At 47.2% G+C, this 23,769-nt stretch overlaps 1 protein-coding gene across 1 annotated transcript in view; it reads right to left on the bottom strand.

Annotated features, from left to right (window-relative positions):
* NWD1 (NACHT and WD repeat domain containing 1) overlaps positions 1-23,769 on the bottom strand; it is a 47,229-nt gene that overhangs the window by 23,072 nt on the left and 388 nt on the right. The window contains exons 2-9 of the mRNA XM_016209332.2: positions 22,529-22,614; positions 20,573-20,689; positions 14,749-15,046; positions 9,653-10,925; positions 6,176-6,379; positions 4,846-5,005; positions 3,561-3,678; positions 2,412-2,570 (exon numbers count right to left, since the gene is read on the bottom strand). Coding sequence (XP_016064818.2) covers positions 2,412-2,570; positions 3,561-3,678; positions 4,846-5,005; positions 6,176-6,379; positions 9,653-10,925; positions 14,749-15,046; positions 20,573-20,689; positions 22,529-22,614 — 2,415 coding nt within the window. The remainder of the gene's footprint in view (positions 1-2,411; positions 2,571-3,560; positions 3,679-4,845; positions 5,006-6,175; positions 6,380-9,652; positions 10,926-14,748; positions 15,047-20,572; positions 20,690-22,528; positions 22,615-23,769) is intronic.

Here is a 23,769-nt window from a genome sequence, read left to right as displayed (position 1 = left end):
TAAAACCTATGATGAACAAAATATAGTCTTTTAAATAAAAACAGGGTAAGAAATGGCACCACACCAAACCTTCCTGGAGCCTGAGGCAATAGAAGTCAGGAATATCCTCCACCCATTTTTAGGAGCCATTGAAAGTTCTGGAAGGTGCCGAGAACATGTGGTTGCCCAGCTGCATCATCTGGTGGCAACATTTGTTTCTATACCTCCTTGTGCTGGGGGAGCCACAAGTTGCCAATCAAGGATGCTGCAAAGAACATGCTGTGTTGGGGCTTTTAATTCTTCCCTTGAATTAGGCTGTTGTGCCCAAGGCTGTTTTCCTGGGAAATCACTCCCTGTGGGATATATAACTCCTGGTGAACATGAATATGTGAGAAATGCATAACTAATGGTGGACACCAGTGCCTTCCACTTGGGTGGGACCCTAGACACGCTTTGGTTCAATCCCACAATTCACAGGTGATGGAAGCTGAGGCTCACTACAGAAATGGCTCGTCCAAGGCTGTTCACATCTACAATATTGATGCAGTCATATGACAGTAACGGGCCCTTGATGGCACCATGGGGACAGGTTCTGCATGAACTGACTCACCTACCCTTCCAGGCAGTTCTAGGTGGGAGGACCAATCATATCTCATTTTGCAGATGGGAAAACTGAGGACTGCAAGGCAGGGGTGGGGTGGGGGGGTAAGGAACTTGCAAGGTCACACTACCAGTAAGTGGCAGAGCCCTGATTTAAATCTACACAGTGGGCCTCAAAATCCATGCTCTTGGTCAGTACTGGTCTATGTGTAGGGGTACAGATTTGGCAGGGAGCAAATGGATGGCACCCCTACACTCATGGAGCTCAGTCCGGTGGGGCAGACACATGATGCAAAAGAAAACAGCAGAAATAATAAGAGCTAAGACAGATGGAAGCCAGGTGCAGTGGTGAAAATTCAGGGGCTGGGAGACAGGGGGCTGTCCAGCTTCAGTGGTGACTGGACAGACTTCTTGGAGAAGCAGCATTTGACTGAGCACTGAGGGAGCCATGGGAGGGATATAGAAATTCAGCACCTTTATAAAACCCTCTGGTCAAAACCTGGTGGTATTTGTGTGAGAAAAGCCATCCTGGTCACATCACACTCATTAGAAGGCTTTTTTAAAAATCAGAATATAACAAGTGTTGGTGAGGATGTGGAGGAACTGGCATCCCTGGGCACTATTGGTGGGACTGCGAAATTGTGCAGCTGCTATGAAAAACGGTATGGAAGTTCCTCAAAAAGTTAAACATAGAATTACTATATGACTCAGAAATCCCACTTCTGGGTACATACCCAAAAGAATTGAAAGCAGCCTTGAAAAGATAGTTGTACACCCATGTTCACAGCAGCATTTTGCACAACACAAGTGCCCATCAATGGGTGACTGGATAAACAAAATGTGTGTATCCGCCCAGTGGACTATTATTCAACATTCAAAAGGAAGGAAATTCTGATACACACTATGGACATGGGTGAAATTTGAGGACGTTATGCTGAGTGAAATATGCCAGTCACGAAAGGGCAAATACTGTGTAGTCCCACTTATATGAGGTCCCTAGAGTAGTCAGATTCCTAAAGACAGAAAGTAGATGGTAGGTGCCAGGGCTGGGAGATGGGGATGGGGAATTAGTGTTTAATGGGGACAGAGTTTCAGTTTGGGAGGATGGAAAGTTCTGGAGATGGATGGCTGCACAGCAATGTGATTGACTTAATGCCACTGAACTGTGCACTTAAAAATGATTATGATGGTAAATTTTATGTCATATGCATTTTACTACAATTTTAAAAAACAAAAACAAACAAATGCCATCCTGGACAGAGCATCAGCTAGGGCTCAGAGGTTCCTCAGTCTCTGGGGCAGCCCAGTGACTTGTCCTGAGAACTGAGAATGATTTTTACAGATCAATGTTTGTAATCAATGGGATGATGGAAACATGGCCTTTGAACCACAATTAAGCAAAATATTATTCCCCAGAACAAAATTCCCTCATCTTTCTCATTAGTAGACCTGAGTTACCAACAAGTCATGCTCAATTATTATAACTATATTTTTAATTTTATCAATACAAAAATCTGTGGGCATGTGTTTTCTCTCTTGTTATATTAAGTAATGACATTATTTCCTTGATTTTACTTGAAATATCACCTATGTGGTCCCTTCTAGGAACAGGTGCTGGGTGGGGTAAGCGGATAGGCCCTGCTTTGGTAGTTTTCACTCCAAAATATTCTCGGATTCAATTTATAGTTCTAGAGGCTGGACTGGGAGAAGCACCAAAGGTGTAGACGGGAAAGGTGTGGGGTTAATAAAAGTCCAGCTGATGGCTCAGTGAGGAGAATGGGCTTCTAGTGGTCTGTACAGAGCGGCCCCCCTGCCAGGCCAGCCCCACTCACCCATGCCCCGGAGCTCCAGGGCCGGGCGGCACAGCTGGAGGGCTTCTCGGACCAGGCCCACCTCGGGACAGTCCACGTGAGGGGCACACAAGTCAAAATCATCCAACAGGCTCTCGATGCCCCCGGAAACACCTCGGCAGGAAATCCAGTTCATGCTGCCTGCGGGGAGAAGGGGGGCTTTGGGGAGCACATTCTTCCCTCCAGCCCTTACCTCTTCAATTCTCCCAGGGGTTCTCACTCTTGGCACTGCTGACACTGGGGCTGGGTGATCCTCTGTGGTGGGCGTCCTGTGCACTGCAGGGTGTTGCGTAGGATCCCTGGTCTCCACCCACCAGATGCCAGTAGCATCCCCCCAAAGTTATGATCATCAAAAACATCAACATTGCCAAGTGTCCCCTGGGGGGCAGAATCACCCCTGGTTGAGAATCACAAGGATGAATGAGTGATGACAGATAGATAGATGATAGATAGTTGATAGATAGATGATAGATTAGATAGATAGATAGATAGATAGATAGATAGATAGATAGATAGATAGATAGATAGATGATAGATGATAGATAGAATAGAGAAATAGATGGGGAGACAGAAAGAAGGATGAATAGATAGATGATGGATGGACAGATATAAAGATGATAGACATAGATGATAGAAAGAGAGAAATGATAGACAAACATAGATGGTAGTTAGAGATAGAGATGATAGATAATAAATAAACAAAAAGAAAGATGGATGGATGGATATAAAGATGATAGAAAGGTAGAGATGAGAGAGATAGAAATGATAGAAAGACAGCTCTGATAGGTAGATATAGTAGAGAGGTAGATATAACAGATAGACAGAGCCGGTAGATAAACAGAGAGAGACAGTGGATGGTATATTGATAGACAGACAGGGTCTCTCTCAATCTAAGGCTGACTTTCTTACCCTCTGCACTATCAACTAGCACTAGATGCCAGCAGCACCCCCTCCCTGAGTCTTGACAACCAAAATATCTCCAGACATTGCCAAGTGTCCCCTGGAGAGGAGGTGCAGAATCACACCACATGAGACCCAGAGAAGCCAAGCACATTGACTTTTGCCCTTCACTCTTCCCAGGCCCTGGAAAGGGGGAGCACCGCAGAGGGTCGAGACGTGCCCAGGGCTTACCCAGCACCTCCTGCTTCAGCTCCTCGATGCGGCCCGAGTGGAGCAGGTGATAGGGCAACTCCTTCAGCTTCCGCAGGTTTGCAACAGTATCTGAGAACCACAGGGGTTGGGGGGCCACCTGCAGAGGAGGAGGGGATGGCAGCCAGGCTGCTACCAAATGAGTTCATTCATTCACTCCACAAACATAGACCAGGCTGGGCACCATGTGATGCTGGAGGGAATGGGGACACAATTCCAGGCAGAGATATCCTACAGCTACCACAAGCTGGGCTGGGGTAGAGGGAGGGATGTGGGGTTCAGGGAATCTAAGGACATTGGAGCAGAGCCTCAGAGGATAAGTAGGAGTCTGTCTGGTGAAATGCATCAGAAAACAATAGGATTCCTGGGCAAGGGAATGGCATATTCAAAGGTCCAGAGGTGAGAGAGCAGAATGAGAGTTTGGGGAAGGCTGAATTATAAAGCATAGTGGGCAGTCATGGTGGGAAATGAGACTAGGGAGTTTGTAGACAGAAGATCATGAATATCAGGCTGGGGAGCTTGGACAGGACACAGAGGTTCACTGGGGAGCCATGGGAGGTGTTAGAGGAGAAGCATGGTCAGTTGCATTGTCAGAAGCATTCCTGAGGAGGGTGGACTGAAGCAGGAGGTACTGAGGCTGGGAAGCCAGGAAGGAGTACAGGCCATGTCCCAGAGGGAAAGGATGAGACTGAGCCTGCAGGTGTTCTGGGCACAAGGGAGAAGATCTGTGTCATCAGAGAGGAGAAAGGGTAGCACCAAGAAACAATTAGGCCCGGCCCTGCCTCTGGCCTCCCCTGTCCATCCCGGGAGACAAAGAAAAAAGTAAAAATCTATGACAACAAAGGACTTACAAGTGTATTTGCTAGTTGTAATCAACATGCTAATTAAGGAAGATGTTAACGTCATGGGAAGCTGACGGAAGAGCCCATGGGAACTCGATTTGCAACTCCTCTGTAAATCTAAAATGATTTCAAAACTAAAGTTCTTAAAAACTTCTAAGTTCTGCCTCAGAGGGAAGGGAACATGAAGTAAAGAACAAGTAATCAAGAAGAGAGAAAACCCTAAAAGGCTTCCTGAAGGAAGCGGCATTAAAGATGGGTCTTCCCGTGTTTGAGAGGGGGCAGCACACTAGCTGAGGAGGCCAAGTCTTAGAGCTCCTGGGCATAAAAGAAGAAAGACTGGAAGGAAAAGTGTGAATAGTGGCTTGGTTTTGCCCGCACAGTGGGGTGGAGGTGGAAGGTGGGGAACAGGGGTGTAGTCACCTCACCTTGCGGTCTAAGTTCAGGGGCTTCCCCACCAGTGGCAGGGTGATGAGTTTCTTGGTGCCCTGGCTCCAGGCCCCCAAGAAGAAGTCAGCCAAGATTCCGTGCCTCTTGGCTTTCTCAGGCTCCAACAAGTAGCGCTCTCGGACCACCTCAGCCAGCTCTCTGCGGAGAGGGGACATGGGCTAGTGGGCCTGGGGGACCTGGCAAGCTCAGAGTTGGCCACCAGCCTTCCAGGATGCAGTTCCCAAATGCAGGTCCATCCTAAACCACCATCCATATGCTCACTAAGTCTTTTGACCACTTGTCCTATTTGCTACCTAACATTTATCTCTAACTCAGCCCATCTTTTTCCCCCTCAAATAAACTTACTTTAAAAAGGATCCTTTGGGCCCAGCCAGGTGTGGCTCAGCAGTTCTGCATTGACCTAGGATCCAGGAGATCGCAGTTCTGATTCCTGGTTAGGGCACATACTCAAGTTGCGGGTTCGATCCCCAGTGGGGGCAGCCAATCAATGACTCTCTCTCATCATTGATGTTTCTATCTCCCTCTCCCTTCCTCTCTTTGAAACCGATAAAGATATATTTTTTTAAAAAAAGGAACCTTTGGGCTCCTCCTATTAAACATAAAATAAGTTTCTGTATACCCAGCAATTCCATTCCTGGAATTATGTACAGTGTATATATCTACTCCAAGTACATACTAAAAAAATGGAAAAACTTGTATACTCAAGTTCATAGCAGCACAATTCACACTTGCAAAAGGTGGAAACAGCCCAAATAGCCATCAGGGGATGAACAGGTAAATAGTGATACATCCATACAATCATAAAGAGGAATGAAGCTTTGACACACACTATAACATAGGTGAATCTTGAAAACATGATGCTGAGTGAGAGAAGCCAGACACAAAAGGCCACACGTTATATAATTCCATTGATACGAAATGTCCAGAACTGGCAAATACACAGAGACAGAAAGCAGATTAGTGGTTGCCAGGGGTTGGGGGGAAATGGGGAGTGACTGCTCATGGGGATGGGGTCTCCTTTGGGGCGATGAAAGTGTTCTGGAACTTCTTAGAGGGGATGATTGCACTGCGAATGTGCTAAGTGCTACTGAATTGTACACTTTAAAATGGTGAATTTTATATGTGAATTTCTCCTCATAAAAAAACAAGTTAGTTGTGTTCGAGTCGGTGCACAGAAACCCTTGAATGCTGTGCCAGGTGGATTTGACTCCCTGGGGATGGGAAGAGAAGAGGACCTGGATCGAAGAGCCTGATCAGTGAGTTCTTGCTCTTGGGCCCCAGGCAGCACCACCTCCGCTCCGCACCTACCTGTGGGCAATGGCCAGAAGCGTGAAGCCATCCACGGGTCGCCTGGCCAAGCAGTTTCCCAGATCACGACGAAGCCTCACCCACAGCAGGGGTGGGAAACGCAGCAGCTCCTTGCTGGGTGGCGTCCAGTCCTGGTACACAGCCTGTAGGACCTCATCATCCAAGGACAGGATGTCCTTCAGCTCAGCCTCCGACAGCCCGTGCCTGTATAAGGAAGGATGGGAAACACACCTGTATCTCCTGCACGTGGAGGGTAAACCAAAGGGTTTACCCTGAGGATAAGCATGTGGACATGTCCCAGGCCCAGTGGCACCAATGCCCGGTTTGAGCTGTGCCTGTCACGTAAGACCTTTCCTGACCTTTCCTTCTGCACCCACAGCTACAGAACCTTGAACCATCCCCTCCCCAGGGAAGCAGAGGGAGGGAGAGAGGAGGTAACTTAGGAAAATAATGCAGAAACCAACTGCGCCCACCCCGTATTTCCTGGCCTGAGAAAAGGCTGAATGAGAGAAAGGGAGTGGCTTTAAATAGGATGATTGGCTGAGGTTTTGGTGCTGAACTGAACGGACTTTCCAACACCTGAGAGCATGAGGCTGGAAAGCTGTGGAGCTGCCTGCCGTGGAGAGCACTGCAGGGAGGGAGACCGTCAGAGTCCATCTCAGAGCAGGGGAGAGGAGGCTCGCTTCTCTTTGCACCTCACTGGGTAGAAGCTCCTTGTGTGGTCTTTTAAAATATTCTCTGAATTTGAACAAAGTCTTCATTTTGATCAAGACACTTGCCACATTCTTCACATATACAGAATACCTGCTCATTTGGAATTTTCTGGTGTATGGCAAGGTGGGTATCAACATCGGGGGGAGGGGGGAGACAGCAGACAGGGTCTCTCTGGCTAAGGCCAGGGTCTCACACTCAGCACTACTGAGATTTGGGGCTGCGTGATTCTCTGAGGAGGGCGTCCTGTGCACTGTAGGGTCTCCACCTATTCGATGTCAGTAGCACTCCCCCTCCCAAGGTACGACAACCAAAAATGTCTCCAGGAATTGCCAAGTGTTCCCTGGGGGGTGGGGGTGGGTGGGGGTAAAGAATCTCCCTAGGCGAGAACCACTGGTCTAGAACAACTCAGATCTACTCCGAGAGCCAGGCTGTCAACCATCACACCACACCGACTCCGTCGTAAACATATTTTCATTGAACTGGAGGCACTGAAATCACCTCCCCTGTAGTCACCGTCCTCAAACTGCCTTCCCCACCTGGAGGAGGGGTGGCCCACACTCTGTGAAGCTCCCCTTCTTTACTCATTGGATCAGACATGGGGCCAAAAAGGCCAATTGGTTTCTGTCTCCCCAGATTTTGCAATCAGGATTCAAGAAGGAGCCAGGACAATGGTGTCAGGTCCTTGAAATGGGAGCTCACAATGCCAACAGAAGCTTGAGGCAAGCTGAACTTCCAGGGAGGAGAAAGGAAGAGTCTAGAATAAAAGCTGAGGTGCAGAGAGGATCCAGAGGGAGAGGGAATGAGAAAATGCCCTGATTCCTGGGCTTGTCGGTTTCCATGACAACACTGCTTCCTCCATAGAGACAGCATCCCAGGGGCCTGACGGTCCAACCTTTTTATTCTGGAACATTCCCCAGTCTATCGTTGTAGTGTCCAGGCCAGGCCCCCATTCTGGGGCACCAGTGGCAAAATCTGGGGTATACCCCCTGGAGTTGGCTACGGAGTGGCCCTGGATTTCAGAGCTCATTCCATGGCCTTGGGATAAAAGCCTTATTTCTTATGCGTTAGAGTGAGTGGGATTCTGTTCCTGGTCAACCAACCAACCAACCAACCAACAAAAAGCCCCCTCACTGATCCCCACCCATCTTGCCTGATTTGTGGCAAAAGACAAAGTTGGGATAGAGGAAAATTGCCCCCAAAACTGAGAAGAGGCAAAATTGCATTGTCAAGCATTTCTGCTGATGGGCTCGAGCGTTCCTGGCAGCTTTTATCAAAGTAAAGCTCTATTTCCTGGTGTGTCTGCTAATTGGCTTCCATCTCACCCTCCTGGGGGCAGGAGCTTGGCTGCTGGGTGCATCTGATGAACACACTCCTCTCTCCTTCTCGTTGTTTCTGACTCACAGTCCACACCTGGCATTTCTGAGTAATTGCTCCTGAACATCCTAACCCAGGTTCGGCAGAGTTTGCAGCCCCAAAACTTTCTCTGGGCTGAGCAACCTCATTTAAGCCTTCATTTCTTTCAACTCTAAACGCACTAGAATTGGATTTTCCTGTTAGAGTTTTGCTGACTCCCATGGTACAAGCCTGAAATTAAATGTAGACACAGGCTTGTGGTGGGTTCTTCAGAGTTTGCTTTAAGACTTTTTTCTGAGATCTCCCCACACACTGTTTATTAATTACAAAGGGGATCATTGCAAATTTAAAGTGGGGGAAAAATTGGTGCCCAAGAGGGGTGAGCACCATTCAGGTTTAACCTGGATGTGATCACAAGGAAACATCAGACCAAACCAGCTGGATGGAATTACAATCTTCTCCCCCCACCCCAGCTGTGCTCCCCGGACCAGCAGCATCACAGGAGAGATGCCCTGGGCCCCAGGTCCCACTCAGACCTGCTGGACCAGAGTCATTATTCAAAAACAGGACCAAGATACATATACCCATTAAAAATTGAGGAATGTGGCCTGTACTCTTCAAAAGGACAAAGACAGACGGCAGAATGTTCCAGGTTATAGGAGACCAAAGAGATGACAACTCAATGCAATGTGTGATTCTGAATTGGCAGCTATAAAGGACATTTTTGAGATAATTGGCAAGTTTTAACTATAAACTGTGTATTAAATAATATTGTGTCAGTGATTCATTTCCTGAGTTTTATAATTGTCCTGAGGCAATATGGGGCTCTAATTGTCCTTGTTCTTCAGAAATATGTGACATATTTAAGGGTAAAGAGGAATGAACACCTGTAACAAATTCTCAAATGGTTTGGGGAAAAATTATGTGTGTGTTTGTGTGTGCGTATATAAATAGATATCGAGACAGAGGTTATATAGATAACTAAAAAGAGAAAAAAGATAGACTGATAGGATTATAAATACAATAAAAGAAAAATAGCTAGCTGGCTAGAGAAAATAGACGATAGATCAATAGAAAAATGATTGATAGATAAATGATAGATAGATAGATAGATAGATAGATAGATAGATAGATAGATAGATAATAGATAGATGATAGATAGATAGATAGATAGATAGATAGATAGATAGATAGATAGATATAGAAAAATAGAAGGACAATATATATGACGGGAAAGATTGGTTGCCTCCTGTCCTGACCAGAGGCCGGGGATTAACCTGCAACCCAGGTATGTGCCCTTGACCGGAATCAAACCCGAGACCCTTTGGTGCGCAGGCAAACACTCTAACCACTGAGAAACACTGGCCAGGGCCAGAAATTTTTTAAATGAGTGATAAAATAGAGACTTACCGGGAAGACACAATATAGCCCAGCACTCGGGCCACCAGGAGCTGCCCGTGGGTCTGCTCCAGACGGGCACACAGCTGGTGCATCATGTCCTTGGCAGTGGAGGCCAGAGGGGCGGGCACAGTGAAGGACGCCCATTTCCGGGCCTCCTCAAAGGCCAGCCTCAGCTGCCCCGGGTGCCCGCACTCCGGGAGGCTGGCCCAGAGCAGATCCCTCTGCCCTGAGCTCAGTGTCCTCCTGGAGGCCGCCAGCAGGAGCCGGATCATCTCTTGCCCTTGGTTGCTGGAGAGGGGTTTCACCTCCCAGTAGGACTCTGGGTCTACGAGCGTCTGCTGCACAGTGTCTAGAACTCCCCTCTGCCCTGAGCAGGCTGAGAGGATGAGGTGGACCCTCGGGGGACACTTGGGAGGCAGCCAGGGGACCCTCCGAGCGCGGTGGATGGCATCCATATCATCCACAGAGTCTAGCAGGATCACAAGGGACTCGAAGTTTCTGCAGGAGACAGTGTGCAGGAGGATGTGGAAAAACTGGACCACCCTGGTGTGGGCCTCCAGGACCTGCGCAGGAGGCAGGGGCAGCCCGTAGGCCAGGCACACCTGGAAGCAGATGCTCTGGAGCAGGCTGTGGGTGTCACAGCTCATTTGCGATGTCCCCAAAAGCCGCAGGACGGTCACCGTCTTGCAGCCCAGCAGCCCCGGCATTTGCTCGGCTAGCTTGCACATCAGAGCTGTCTTTCCGATGCCTGGGGGTCCAAAAAGCACCAGGGGAGTGTGAGGGTGGTTGTCATTCTGCCGGAGTCGCTGTCCCACCTGGGCCAGGAGCTCTTGGCGCCCGCAGAAGGTCCTGGTGGCCTCAGCACTCAGCCCCAGGTGGTGGCGGATCTCCTGGTAGAGCCATGCCAACTCCTGCCTGCCTGCCTCCTGCTCCTGGAGGCGCTCAAGGACCTGGTGGTTAGCCCTGGCCACAAACTGCTCCCCTAGCTCTTTCAGGTATCGGGCGTGAGCCTTATTTTTGGGGCTCACGAGGTCACGGCTCCACGGCAGGTGGTGGGCCTTGAGGACTCCGGGCTGCATTTCAGTGATGCGCCCCTTGAGGCTGCTGAGAAGGTTCTGGGCATCCGTGTCCAGGCATCCGTCTGCGAGCCGGTCCACCATCTTTAGGGTGCAGTCTTCCAGGATGTGTTTGTTAAGGTCTTGGATCTCTCTCAAGAAGACAGTGGCGCCCTGGTCCCCATCCATCAAGCTCAGCAGGCCCCGTTCTATCTCCCACTCAATGACTGCAAAAGTAGAGAAGATGGGAAGAAAGTGTGGTCATCACTGTGTCATCAGCTCCTGAGTGGGGACACTTGGGAGACACATTTGGGAGGTGGGGATATTGGTTCTGAAGCTCAACATGCATCTGAGTGACATGGCATAACCATAGACAAGATGCAAATGATGCTCTCCAGTATGTTTCAATAAAATGTTATTTACAAAGACAAATGGTGGGCTAGATTTGGCCCTTAGGCCATCGTTTGCCAGGCCCTTGTCTCAGAGCATCTGGCAGCTGCCCCGAGAGCCCATATTTTCCAGAACCAAAGGCCCACACTGACTTCTTCCTGGAGGCCATAGTTTGGAAATAGCAATCAGACCCAAGAAGTTATCTCTGAAGCTGCCCTGCACTCAACAGAGGCTCCTAGCTCTTTGCAGCTGAGTGAACCAGGCCCTTAGAGACAGGACTTAGTCCCTGAACCAAAGACAAGAGCCTCTCAAAAGTCCTTCTTGGAGTAACCCCACACTTGCTTCAGCCCGGTGAACGGAGGTCAAAAGTGTGAAGGCAACTAGCAGTCCCAAAAAGGGCTCCTTTTTGAACACATTTTGACATGAACCAACCCAAGACCATCTTCAAGCTGTGTGACCTTGTGCAAATCACTGCACCTCTCTGGATCTGTTTCCTTACTGTAACATGGATATACGAGTCCAATCTTGAGGGCTGTTATGAGGATTTTCTATGAACTAATGCTTGTGAAAAGCTGAGCACATTGTGCTGAAGAACAAAGCCAATCAAAAGATTACAGACTGCTACTCCATCTTCTATAACATGTTGATATAAAATTGTAGAGATGGAGACGGACCAGTGGTTGCCAGGGTCTGGGTGCTGTGGGGAGGGGTAAGTGTGCCTCTAAAGGGGTAGTGGGAGGGATCCTTTGGGTAAGGGAAGAGTCCTGTGTGTTGACTGTGGTGGTTACTTGAAGCTACACAGGTGATAAAATTGTACAGAATGAAATACGCATGCATAGGCATGTGTGCACACGCACACGCACGTAAGTGTGTGCCTGTAAAAGTGGCGCTGCCTGGATTGGGACAATGTCCATTGCTTGGCTGTAATATTGTACTCTAGTTTTGCAAACTGTTTCCTTTTGGTGGAAACTGGTTAAAGGATGCAGGATTGGTAGTCACAAACTATCACAGAGGTGTAAAGTACAGCATATGGAACCTAGTCAATAATATTGTAATAACCATATGGTGCCAGGTGGGTACTAGACTTATCAGGGGGATCACTTTGTAAGTTATATAAATGTCTAACGACTACGCTGTACACCTGAAACTAATATAAAATAATATTTAATGTCAAAATAAATCAAAAGCAGATCCCCAAGCACTTGTGCTCTCTCTCTCACCACCACCCCCCCCCCACCTTGCTGTGTGCCCCCTGGCAAGCCTTGTCCACTCCAGGACCTGTAAATAATAAACCCTTTTTTCTTTAAAATAAAAATAATAAAAAAGGATACATGGTACCTCTTTCTATTATTATTATTTTTTTTGGGAACTTCCTGTGAATCACTATTTCAAAATAAAAAGTTTTTAAAAAAGAAAGCTGAGCAACGTACCCGACAAGTAACATACCCTGAGATGCCATTGCTGACATGCATTGTGCTTTCTGCTACTGTCAAGGAGTTCTTTCATTTGTTCTTTCATGTAGGACTTCTTAACCAGAGAGGTTTGACATTGCTGCTTAGAGCTTGAATGAGTCATGGCTGGGTCATGACCTTTTAAACCCCACAATGACTCCATGGTGTACTAACTCTGACTAGTTCCATTTTATGGATGAGAAAACTGAGGCTCTAAACCTTCCCGAAGTCAGGACAGCTGGAAAGGGGCCAGGCTGAGCTGTAAATCCAGCCCCATCTCAAAGCACAGACCCTAGACACAGATTATGGCCTCAATGGCAGACATGTCATGAAAGCAATTAGCATATTTAGCTCCGTGTCATAGAGCAAATAATAGTGACATTGTAAGTGTTCAATAAATGGTAGCCATTAACATTAGTCATATAAACAGTGTATTCAAAATTGATATGTCTTTTCTATCTTAACCAAAGGATCAAGGTTAGCACCACTTGTGATATCAGGTGGGCATCAGGTACCTGGTTCCCCTGACATGATGGGATGGAGAGGGAATGTCATCTCTGTGATCTTCCTCCCAAAAACCTATGACCCCAGTCTAATGACAAGAAAATACCAGACAAGCCCAGAGCGAGGGACATTCTACAAAACACCTGACCAGTACTCCTCAAAACGGTCAAGGTCATGAAAAACAAGGAAAGACGAAACTGTCAGAGACCAGAGAAGCCTAAGGAGACCTTGATGAAACACAATGTGGGATCCTGGATGGGGTCCTGGGACAGAGCGGGGATGTTAATGGGAAACCCCAGTGAAGTGTGGAATCTAGTTAATCATCACGTACTGATGTTAAGCATCGGTGTTCATTTCTCAGTTCCAGCAAACGAGCCGCAATCACATAAGATGTTAATTTATCTGAGCCAAGAGCATACGGGAACTCTGCACTGTCTTTGGAGCTTTATAACCTTGCAATTTTCCTGTTAATCTAAAGTGATCTCCCTCCCAAAAGTTTATTTTTAAAAATGGATATGTCATTACTAGAATTAACATATATCTAATAGATAATAATTAATATAGTTTGGTAAAATTTGAATATTATTAATATAAACCACTACATTTAATATCTTTAAATAAATCAATATATTTAATATGCTCATAATATAAATTCACATATTTAATGTTGATAAATAAATTCATACATTAAATTTTAGTAATAGATAATATATAATCAATATATTCTAATAAAATCAAATTCACATATTTAATGTTTATAAATAAATTTATATATTTAATATTTTAGTAAATATATAATTAATATATTTTAGATAATATATAATTAATGTATTTTTTAAAAATTAAAATACTATTAATATAAATTACTACATTTAATATCTTTAAATAAATCAATATATTAATCCACATATTTAATATGTTCATAATATAAACTCATATTTAAGGGCTTGGATAACGAATTCCTATATTTCATATGTTTGGTAATATAAGTCGACATACTATTAACCTGCAAACTGACATATTACTAACCTGTGAGCAACAATAAGAACCCGTTTCTCACTGGCAGCAAGTGGTGAGGAAATGAACTGAGAATGCTGCACTTCTAGAAAAATCTTTCTGGTATCTGGAGTGGAGGAGAACGTGGGTGGAGGGTGGGCTGAGAGGTGAGAGGTGAGGGACCAGGTGGGAGCTGGGTGATGGACTCAACAGTCACAGGGTCTAATCCCTACGCTCTCCCTGGGGCTGATGAGACTCCTCCTTCCTAGGCCTCAGTTTCCACCTCTGAAGCAGGTGCAGCAAGGCCAGAGGACTGAGTTCTCAGCAGGGTCTAACTCTGGCTAACACAGGGGGACCCACTCATGCGGTTTTCCCAGGACTGTCCCGGGTTTGACCCTAACAGTCTTGCGTCCCTGGAGCCTCTCAGTCCAAGGCAAACAGGGATGGTCACGGTTGTCTTAGAACATCTCCCCCAAAGCCAGGAGCGCCCCAGGAGAAGGGATGAAGCCGGAGGAGGAGAGGAGCACCCTAGGAGACCAAGATTTAACTGAAACAGGCTGAACTCTCCTGTGAAATGACCTTTCTCAGAACCAGGGCTCTGGGAGCTAGGCTGCTGGGCATTTACAGAAACGCGACCCGCAGCATTTGGACAACACTCCATGTGCATCCTGAACATGGGGGCGTTTCCCAGGGGAGCCCCACCACCCACCTGACCAGTGGTAGCGATGCCACTGCTGCTGGGCGATGAGGCCCAGCCTCCTGGCTTCCTGGGCTCCACAATGCAGCACAGAGGTCAGAGTGGCCTCCTCGGGCCCGTGGGTCCCCCTGGTGCCCAGGGCCTGCCGCACGTAGGTGGGGGGCACAGCATTCTCATCCCTCCGGAAGTGATGCGCCACTAGCTCCAGGTCACCTGGCCTGGTGGTCAGCTGGGCCTTCAGTGCCTCCCACTCCTTCTCCTCAATCAGTGTAGGGACCGGACAGGGGCCATACTGGTCACCTAGGAGGGCCTAGCAGAGAAAGGGGAGAGAGAGGCACAGGTTCAAATCTCAGCTCTGGCACTTAGCTCTATGGCCCTTGGTGAGGCAGGCAGAGCTCCCCAAAATGGGTCTCTCTATAGTGCCATGGTGATAATTACATTAAGAAGTGCAGACAGCCTGGCCAGTGTGGCTCAGTGGTTGAGAGTCTCTCATGCACCAAGAGGTTGCTGGTTCAATTCCCAGTCAGGGCACATGCCCAGGTTTCAGGCTTGATCCCCAGTAAGGGGCGTGCAGGAGGCAACTGATTGGTGTTTCTCTCTCATTGACGTTTCTTTCTCTCCCTCCCTCTCCCTTCCTCTCTCTAAAAATCAATAAAACCCCTTTTTTTTTTTTTTTTTTAAAGTGCAGGCAGAGATAACACCTGCATGTGGAGGTACCTGAGAGCATGAGACATGAGATAGATACATTTGGAATCTGATAGAGCCAAGCATCACAGAATCTTTTACTTGGGAAACCTTCTGTGGTAGTTGAATAGTAGCCCTCCAAAGATATCTGGTCCTAATCCCTGGACCCTGTGAATGTACCTTTAATCAAAGAAAGGTTGTGATGATTAATTTTTTGTTTTTTAAATCCTCACCTGAGGATGTTTTTTCCATTGCTTTTCGGAGACAGTGGAAGGGAGAGACAGAGAGAGAAACATCCATGTGAAAGAGACACACTGATTGGCTGCCTCCCGCATGGGCCCCGAACTGAAGCCGAGGATCGAGCCTGCAACCCAGGTACGTGCCCTTAGCCAAAATCGAACCCAGGACCCTTCAGTCCCCAGGCTAATACTCTAATCACTGAGCCAAACCTGCTAGGGCTGTGATGGTTAATTTTATGTGTCAACTTGACTGAGCTAAGGGATGCCCAGATAGCTGGTCAAACATGATTTCTGCGTGTACCTGAGGGGTGTCTCTGGAAGAGATTAGCATTTGGATTGGTGAGCTGAGTAAAGTAGATGGCCCCCCAATGCTGGTGGGCCTCATGCAATCCATCAAGGGCCCCAGAGAACAAAAAGAAGGAGAAAAGGTGAACTTCTTCTGCTTGAGCTAAGGTATCTGTGTCCTATTTTTGGACGTTGGTTCTCAGGTATTCAGACTCAGATCCGGATTCACACCATCAGCCCATCCATCTCAGGCCTCGACATAGGCTGAATTACACCACCAGCTTCCCTGGGTCTCTAGCTTGCAGACGACAGATGGTAGAACTTCCCAGCCTCCATAACCATATGAGCTAATTCCTACAACAAATCTCCTCTTCTATCTATCATCTATCTATCTATCTATCTATCTATCTATCTATCTATCTATCTATCTATCTATCCATCCATCCATCTATCTATCATCTATCATCTATCCCATTGGTTCTGTTTTTCTGGAGACTCCTAATACAAGGGTCCTTGCCGATGTGATTAAGTTAAGGATCTTGAGCTTGGGAGATTATCCTGGATTATCTAGATTGGCCCTAAATGCAATCCTGAGAGTCTTTAATAAGAGACAAGCAGAGGGAGATTTGACACAAACAAAAGAGGAAAAGATGATGTGACAATGAAGCCAGAAATTGGAGTGATGCAACCACAAGCCAAGGATATCTGGAGCCCCCAGAAGCTGGCAGAGACAAGGAAAAATTCTCCCTGAGAAATTTAGGCAGGAGTGCAGCCCTGCTGACACCTTGGTTTCAAACTTCTGGCCTCCAGGCCACACAGTAATAAATTGCTTTAAGCCAATTGGTTTGTGGTCATTTGTTGCAGCAGCACCAGGACATGCATACGACCCTTTCATTGCACATAAGAGAAAAATGCAGCTCCTCATATGTAGGCACTGCGCTGTCCCAGGAATAGAGCTGGGATAGGAGCTACAGCCTCCATTGGCTCTGCCAAAATCTCATGCTGTGATGTGGCCCTGGCAGCAGGGCTGTCTCCAACAGCAACCAGGGAGCAGGAACCAATGAGGCAGAGGTAAGGGTAGGTCTCAAAAGTGCAGGAAGGATCCTGTCTTTATTTAGAATTTTGATATTTTGTTCCTTCTGGATACTTTGGATCAATTTTGATTAAAACAAAACCAAACCCAAAAAACATTGCACTAAAATATCTTGATAACTAAGGTTTTTGGTGCCTCCTTAAATTTTGTGCTGGAGGAGAGTGCCTCACTCTCCTCCCAGCTCTAATGCTCCCTGGAAAACCCAAAGTCCTGTTCCCTCCTTGTTAGATGTGGAAACTGAGGCCCCAGGGAAGGTGCCAAATTGGAATCGTTCTGAGGTCATGGGATTAAAAGGGCCAACTAGGAAGGGTGAGGGGAGTCAGGTCTCAGCATGGAAACTCTGAGTTCTAAGCACAGTCATTCCCCAAATATTTATTGAGCCAAGTCCATGACAGCTGCTCAAGAGATAGCAGTGATCAAGACAGTCTTTGTCCTTGCCTTCCTGGGCCTTGGAGTCCTAACAGGAGAGCCAGGCATCACTCTGAGAATGGCACCAGTGTCAAAGTATAACTGACCTGGTGCTAGGAAGAAAGAAAACATGGATCACACGTGGGCTGTGGAGTCAGGGAGGTTCCCCTGAGGAAGTGAGGATTGAGCTGCAGAATTAGGTATGAGAATGGTGTGCTGGGCAGAGAGCCTGGCGAACAGTGAAAACAGCATGTGCAAAGGCTCTGTGGCAGGAAGTGCAGGCACATACAAGCAGAGGAAACAGGACGTTCCAGTGGAGGAAAGCCAGGGGGACTGAGGCCTGACAAGGAGGGAGCAGTTGAGGGAGAAAAGGCCCTCTTGTGGGCAAGATTTTGTAGGGTTTGGTGAGGCCCAAATATTTTGATTCTAGTGCAGAGAATACTAGGAGGCCCTCTCTCTGCCCCAACAGATTCGAAGAAAGTGCAAACTGGAATGCAAGAGAATTAGGCCTAGGACATCGGGAAAGTCTTGACTTTCCTCATAAAATGGAAGCAAGCACCCCTCCCTCTTCATTGGGTTGTTCCAGAATATTCCAGGGATGTGCACCCAGGAAACCTGGATATAGAATCTGAGGTGACAGGATGTTGAAGAGGATGCCTTCTCCCAGGGCCTTCCCAAGAGCGACAGCCTTGGAGGAACAAGGGAAATTGGAACAGGTGTCACCAGCCAACCACACACTAGAGATCTTAGGAAGGAGACAGATGGTTAAAAAAACAAAAATACTGCTCAGGTCTGTGCAACCAAGGCAGGAGGAGCGGGAGGAGCTGAAAAGAAGGAGATCACGGAGCCATCAGAAGCAACTGTCTGGAGACTTGAGCTTCTGGTGCCCCAAGAGACCCAGGGCCTTGAGGAGAAGTGCCTGGGGAGAGGTCCCCTGCCACGCCACCTAATGACTTATTTACTAGAGAGAAGTGTCTCCAAGGGCCCCCAGCAGAGCTCCAATTTTCATGGAGAGCCCCCCAAATCAGAGCCACTAAAGGGGAATGAAGCCGTGACTCTGTGGCGACAGAGAAGAGATGCCTGATACAGGAGAGAAGCAGGACACGGGTAGAGGTCACTGATCTGGTCGGCCCAGAGAGCCCTTCTGGAAGGCCTCGCAAGGCCCCTGGGCCGGTGGGGCCAGGGGGGAAGCTCAGAGATCATCCTCCCGTCCCCCATGTCACCTGGAAGCTGCATTGTACTTTTCACTGCCTGCAGTTTGGGTTGCAAAACCCAATTCCCCCTGGAGTTCTTTTCTCCCCATCTCCTTTTTTCTTCTAAGAATTTTTTCTTTTCTTTTTTCTTTGAAACTTAACAAAATGATCAATCATTGGGCTCATTTGGAAAACTAAATAAGATTGGGGGAAAATTATCTGTGAGGGAGATATAGAGCCTTCCATGTGTTAGGATGTATTTTAAAGCAACAATAACTAAAACAGAGTGGTTCAAAAGGTAAAAACATCCAGTTACAAGGCAAGTAAGTCCTTGGGTTGCAACATACAACGTAACGCCTGCACCGATCGCTGCTGTGAGGGGTATTTGAAAGTTGACCCTGAGAGTCTCATCGCAAGGAAAAAAAATCCTTCTCTGTTTCTTTGTTGTTGTTGTTGTTTTTGTACCTATATGAAATAATGGATGTTAACTAAACTTATTGTAGTAGTAATTTCACAGTATATGTAAGTCATCATGCCGTATACCTTAAACACATGCAATGCTATATGTCAGTTAAATCTCAATAAAGCTGGGGGGGGGGGGTGTAGAGAAAAGGGGGGGGAGAGTGGTGCCAACATACCAAGCAAAGTATAGAGCAAAAGAATGAACCCAAGTCCCACTGTATATATAAAACAATATAGAATAAAGAAAGCTTCTCACACACCCTGCCCAGTCCTTTGTTCCGTTTAGGGAGGCCTCATCTCTTAGGCAGCACTTTCTGCATCCCTGGCTCTCCACTATGGTGGCTCCTTGCCATCGCAATGTGGGTAGTAGGACTGAGGAACTGAAATTTTCATTCTGCTTGATTTTAATTAATTTAATTTTAAATCCCCACATGCAGTTTGTGGCTACCGCACTGGACAGGCAACTCTAAGGTCTAGTTCTCTGTATGTCCCTAGAAAAGAGCTTTTATAATGGGACTGTACTCTCCTACATTCTACATTCTTATCTCCAGGAGAGGTTCAGAGGATATTTCTTTTTACTGGTAGCTGCTCAAAGCTTCTTTGTGATTAAGGTGTATTGGGCAAAGGTACTTTCTTGGCTTTCCCCCTCTTTACTTTCTAGGACAGGGGTCAGCAAACTTTTTCTGCCAAGGGCCAGATAGCCAATATTTTCAGTCTCTGACCCAGCTGCTCAGCTCTGCAGTTGTAGCTAAAAAGTAGCCATGGACCATATATAAATGAGGGGCATGGCTACATGTCAATAAAGCTTTATTTATGAAAACTGGTAGTGGGTCTCATTTGTTCCATGAGCTGTAGTTTGCTAATCCCTGCTCTGGGATTTCTGAGTCCAATGTCATACTTCTTGGATACATCTGGAACTTGGTGGTATAATCAAAACTGGAATATCATTTGCGGATCACAGCCTGATCCATTAATTGTGAGCTGGGGGTTGTTTTGGTGACAGAGGGTGTGTAATTGTTGGGGTGGGTGGCTAGAGAAGACGCTGTAAAAATTGGCCTTGCCTATCGGAGAAAGTTTGCCCTTGAGGCAGGCTCCAGATGGGGCCACAGAACCTGTTCCCAAAACCATGGGGCACTTGGGAGAAAAAAAATCACAAAGTCCCAAATATAAAGTGGATAGGGTGGGAAAGCCGGGAGAGGGTTCAGAGCCAATTCTAAGATTCCTTTGGATTTCAACACTCTGCTCTCCAACTCACCTGCTGCTTCCACTTGACTGCTAATGTCTGGATCTCAGCTAGCTCTGCAGAAAAAGTGCTGTGAAGGATTAGCAATGTCTGCCATAGACAGGCTGCGGAGATTGGTTATGGGAGCAGAAATGCCACCCACGTCCCTCAACCTGTGGGTTTGGCAAGGAAACAGGGGCCATATCTTATTTCCTCCCAAAAGTGACCCCATCCCTCCCAAGAGACTCACAACAAAAGCCGGCCCTAGGGATGTTTTCCGACACCGGTCGAGCTCTTCCAAGCAGAGTTCCGTGGTCATGTGGTCAGTGGCCTGTGTGTGCTGAATTCCCCACCTCAGATCGACCACCTGGAGATTACAAGTGTGGTTTGTCAGGAAGGTGGCAGGATGGTGACTTTTTCAAGTCCCTTTGGCAAAGGCATAATGTTTCTTTCAATAATTTTTGACAGCCTCTCCCTAAAGGGGAATGTCTTGATTAAAAGAACTTGAATGAATCCCATTACCCCAGAGTAATCATGAGAAAAATATCAGGCGGATCCAGGTTGGGGACATCCTGCAGGACGCCAGGCCAGTCCTCCCCGAGATTGCCAAGGTCATGAACAACAAGGAAAGACCAAGGAGCCAACCCAGGCTGGAGGAGACTGGGGAGACATGACTACCTGGGGTTCCCTGGGCAAGGTTCTAGACCAGAGAGAGCTGGTGACATCCGGATAACATCAGGAGATTGGTTAATAACAACGTACCAGTGTCAATTTCTTAGTTGTACAAATGCACCTGATAATGTGAGATGTTCACATTCAGCAAAAAACTGGGTGCAGGGTATATGGGAACTCTGTACCATATACAAGTTTCCTATAAATCTGAATTCCAAAATAGAAGTTTACTTAAAAACATTAAAAGAAAATTTAAGACCCTGGGCATTTTCAAACTGCTTCTTTTAAAGCGAGGACATGTCCACACTTGTTCTCAGAGCTTTCTTTGCAAAGGAGGGTGTTTAGTTTGGCCGAAATCAGATGTGGCAAAGTCTCCTTGGCAACCGCACGACTGCGGTCCATTTTTGCCTGCCAGCCAGAGGGGGGCCCGGGCAGGGTGACTCAATGCACGGAGCGAGGCTGACCCCGTGAAAGGCTGGGACGAGGAAGGGGGAGGATGGGACTCAGAATAGTCCCTACCCCCTTAAATTATTTTGCCCAGAGGGAAAGACACATCAATTCCTAAGGAACTACAGCCTAGGGTAGAGGGACCACGGTACTGAATGTGACTGGAAAAGGGGCCGGCCATCAGCCTTGGGCAAGAACCTTCCTCTCCCTGGGCCACTGTCCCCCATGTCTGAGCTGAGGATGTCTACAGTGCCTGTCGCATAGCCCGCGCCCATGTAGACAGCACTCATCCGAGCCGGGGCGTTTCATCAGGTCTCCGTGTGGAGGTTTTCCTTTTTAGTGCCTCCACCGCTGAGCTGTCTCATGCTCAATGGCAGGCAGGGCCGAGTTTCCAGCACTGCTTCTTTCCTAGTAATACATCAATGACAGTCTGTCTTATAATCCGGAGACCTTAGAGGTGCTGAATCTCTGTCATAAGTGGCAAGGAGGCAGGGTCCATGAAAGCTGAGCCCCCAAAGATGGCTTGTCGGTTTCTGAATCAAACGTGCAGGCAGTGACATCCCCACCGAGGTCAGTGTGAGAGTTGGAGGAGACTATTTGGGGCTAGTGGCAAGTGTATCCAGCACTCCAGAAAAAGGCACGTCCCACCCTCAGCGCCCACCCTGCATATCCCACAATCCTCTTAAGACTCCCTCAAGCTGCCCCAGTGCAGGGAGGGCCAGGAGGTTAGGGAAAAACAGCATAGGAGCGACCCATCCAAGGAGCAGGGTCCCAAGGCTTCCACCCCTAGCACTGTGCCACACCGCTTGTGCTAAGCACAGTGCCCACAGCCACAATCCCTCCACCTGCCTTTTCAAAGGACTTTTATCCCCCTGGCCCATTGCCAGAACCAGCTACAGAATGTGCAAGGTCTGCTGCAAAAAGAAAATGTGGGTCTCTTGTTCAAAATCATTATGAATTTCAAGACTCAACAGGAAAACATTAAACTGAGCACAGAGCCCCTCTGTGACTGCCCAGGTGGCACACCCTTGTTCCCAAATTTCTAGGCAGAGGAAACTGAGGCAGTAAGAAGTGGGCAGGTGATTACCTCAAACATCAGGCCGTGCTTTTGGCAGAAGGACTGCACTTCAGGGTATGCGGTGCTCTGCAGAGCTTCTCTCTCCGCATCCATATCTGCAAGGAACGGCATGGGAGGTGTTAGATGGAAGAACCCAGAACTCTTCCCTGGTCCATGGCTCTGCTTTTAGCTTCATTCCCTCAACCCAGGCTGGGGCCCTTCAGGGTAAATCAAAAGATACAAATACATGAGGTAAACCTAAGGAGACAAACCTCCTGGATTGCCTGGAACTTTCCAGGCATTAGCACTAAAAATCCCACATCCCAGGAAACCCTTTGCTCCCAGCTAACCAGGTTGGTTGGTTGCCCTGGGTTAGGGTTACCAGATAAAATACAGATGCTCGTTAGAATTTGCATTTCAGATAAACAATGAATAACTTGATAGCATAAGTATACCCCATTTCACACACCATTTGGATAAATTTGCATCTCTAATAAACCCTGCTCAATTTGTCCTTCAGGTAAGCAACAAATAATTTGTTAGCATAAGTATGTCCTGTTCCATGCAATATTTGAATACCTTTGCATATCTGATAAACCCAATTCAATTTGTATGTGAGATAAACAACAAATCATTTGTTAGCACAAGTATGTTCTTTCCATACACTATTTGGGATATACTTATAGAAAAGGATTATTTGTTGTTTGTCTGAAATAAAATTTAACTGGATACCCTGGTTTTGTTGTTGTTTTGTTTTTTGGGTTTTTGCTAAATCTGGCAGCCCTACCCAGGGTAAACCTGGATTCTAAGACCTTCTCCACCACTGACTTCACAGTGTGGAGTCTTCCTTCTTCCAAATGTCAGGCTAGCCTCAGTTTCCTCCTCTGTAAAATGGAGTGATACCTCTCCTCTGCAGGGCTTACACCACAGAAATTGGCAGACAGTACATATCATGTGTTTTATGGGGGTTTTTTGGTTTTTAGCTTTAAAATTTTTGAAGAACAGGTTATTAAACCTTTGCCAGCACACCACTCTGTGTAGTTTTTGCCCTTGTGGAGCTTACAACCTGGTGGGAGGAGCCAGGCATTAAATAAACACATAAGTAACTACAGCTTTTGGAGCCTAGGGCTTCACAGGTTCCAGGATCTGCTGGAGCCCACTGTGACTACAACACGTGGGTGAGGAGAGGATCATAAGAGATAAAGTTGGGGAGATGAGCTGTCCAGTCGTGCAAGGCCTTGTAGCTGTGGGAAGACTCTGGCACTCTTTAA

Source organism: Miniopterus natalensis, chromosome 4 (genome assembly GCF_054644295.1).
Source record: "Miniopterus natalensis isolate mMinNat1 chromosome 4, mMinNat1.hap1, whole genome shotgun sequence".
In the NCBI taxonomy this organism is placed as follows: Eukaryota; Metazoa; Chordata; class Mammalia; order Chiroptera; family Miniopteridae; genus Miniopterus; species Miniopterus natalensis.
Note: the sequence above shows the minus strand (reverse complement) of the source record. Positions and strands in the feature narration are given on the sequence as shown.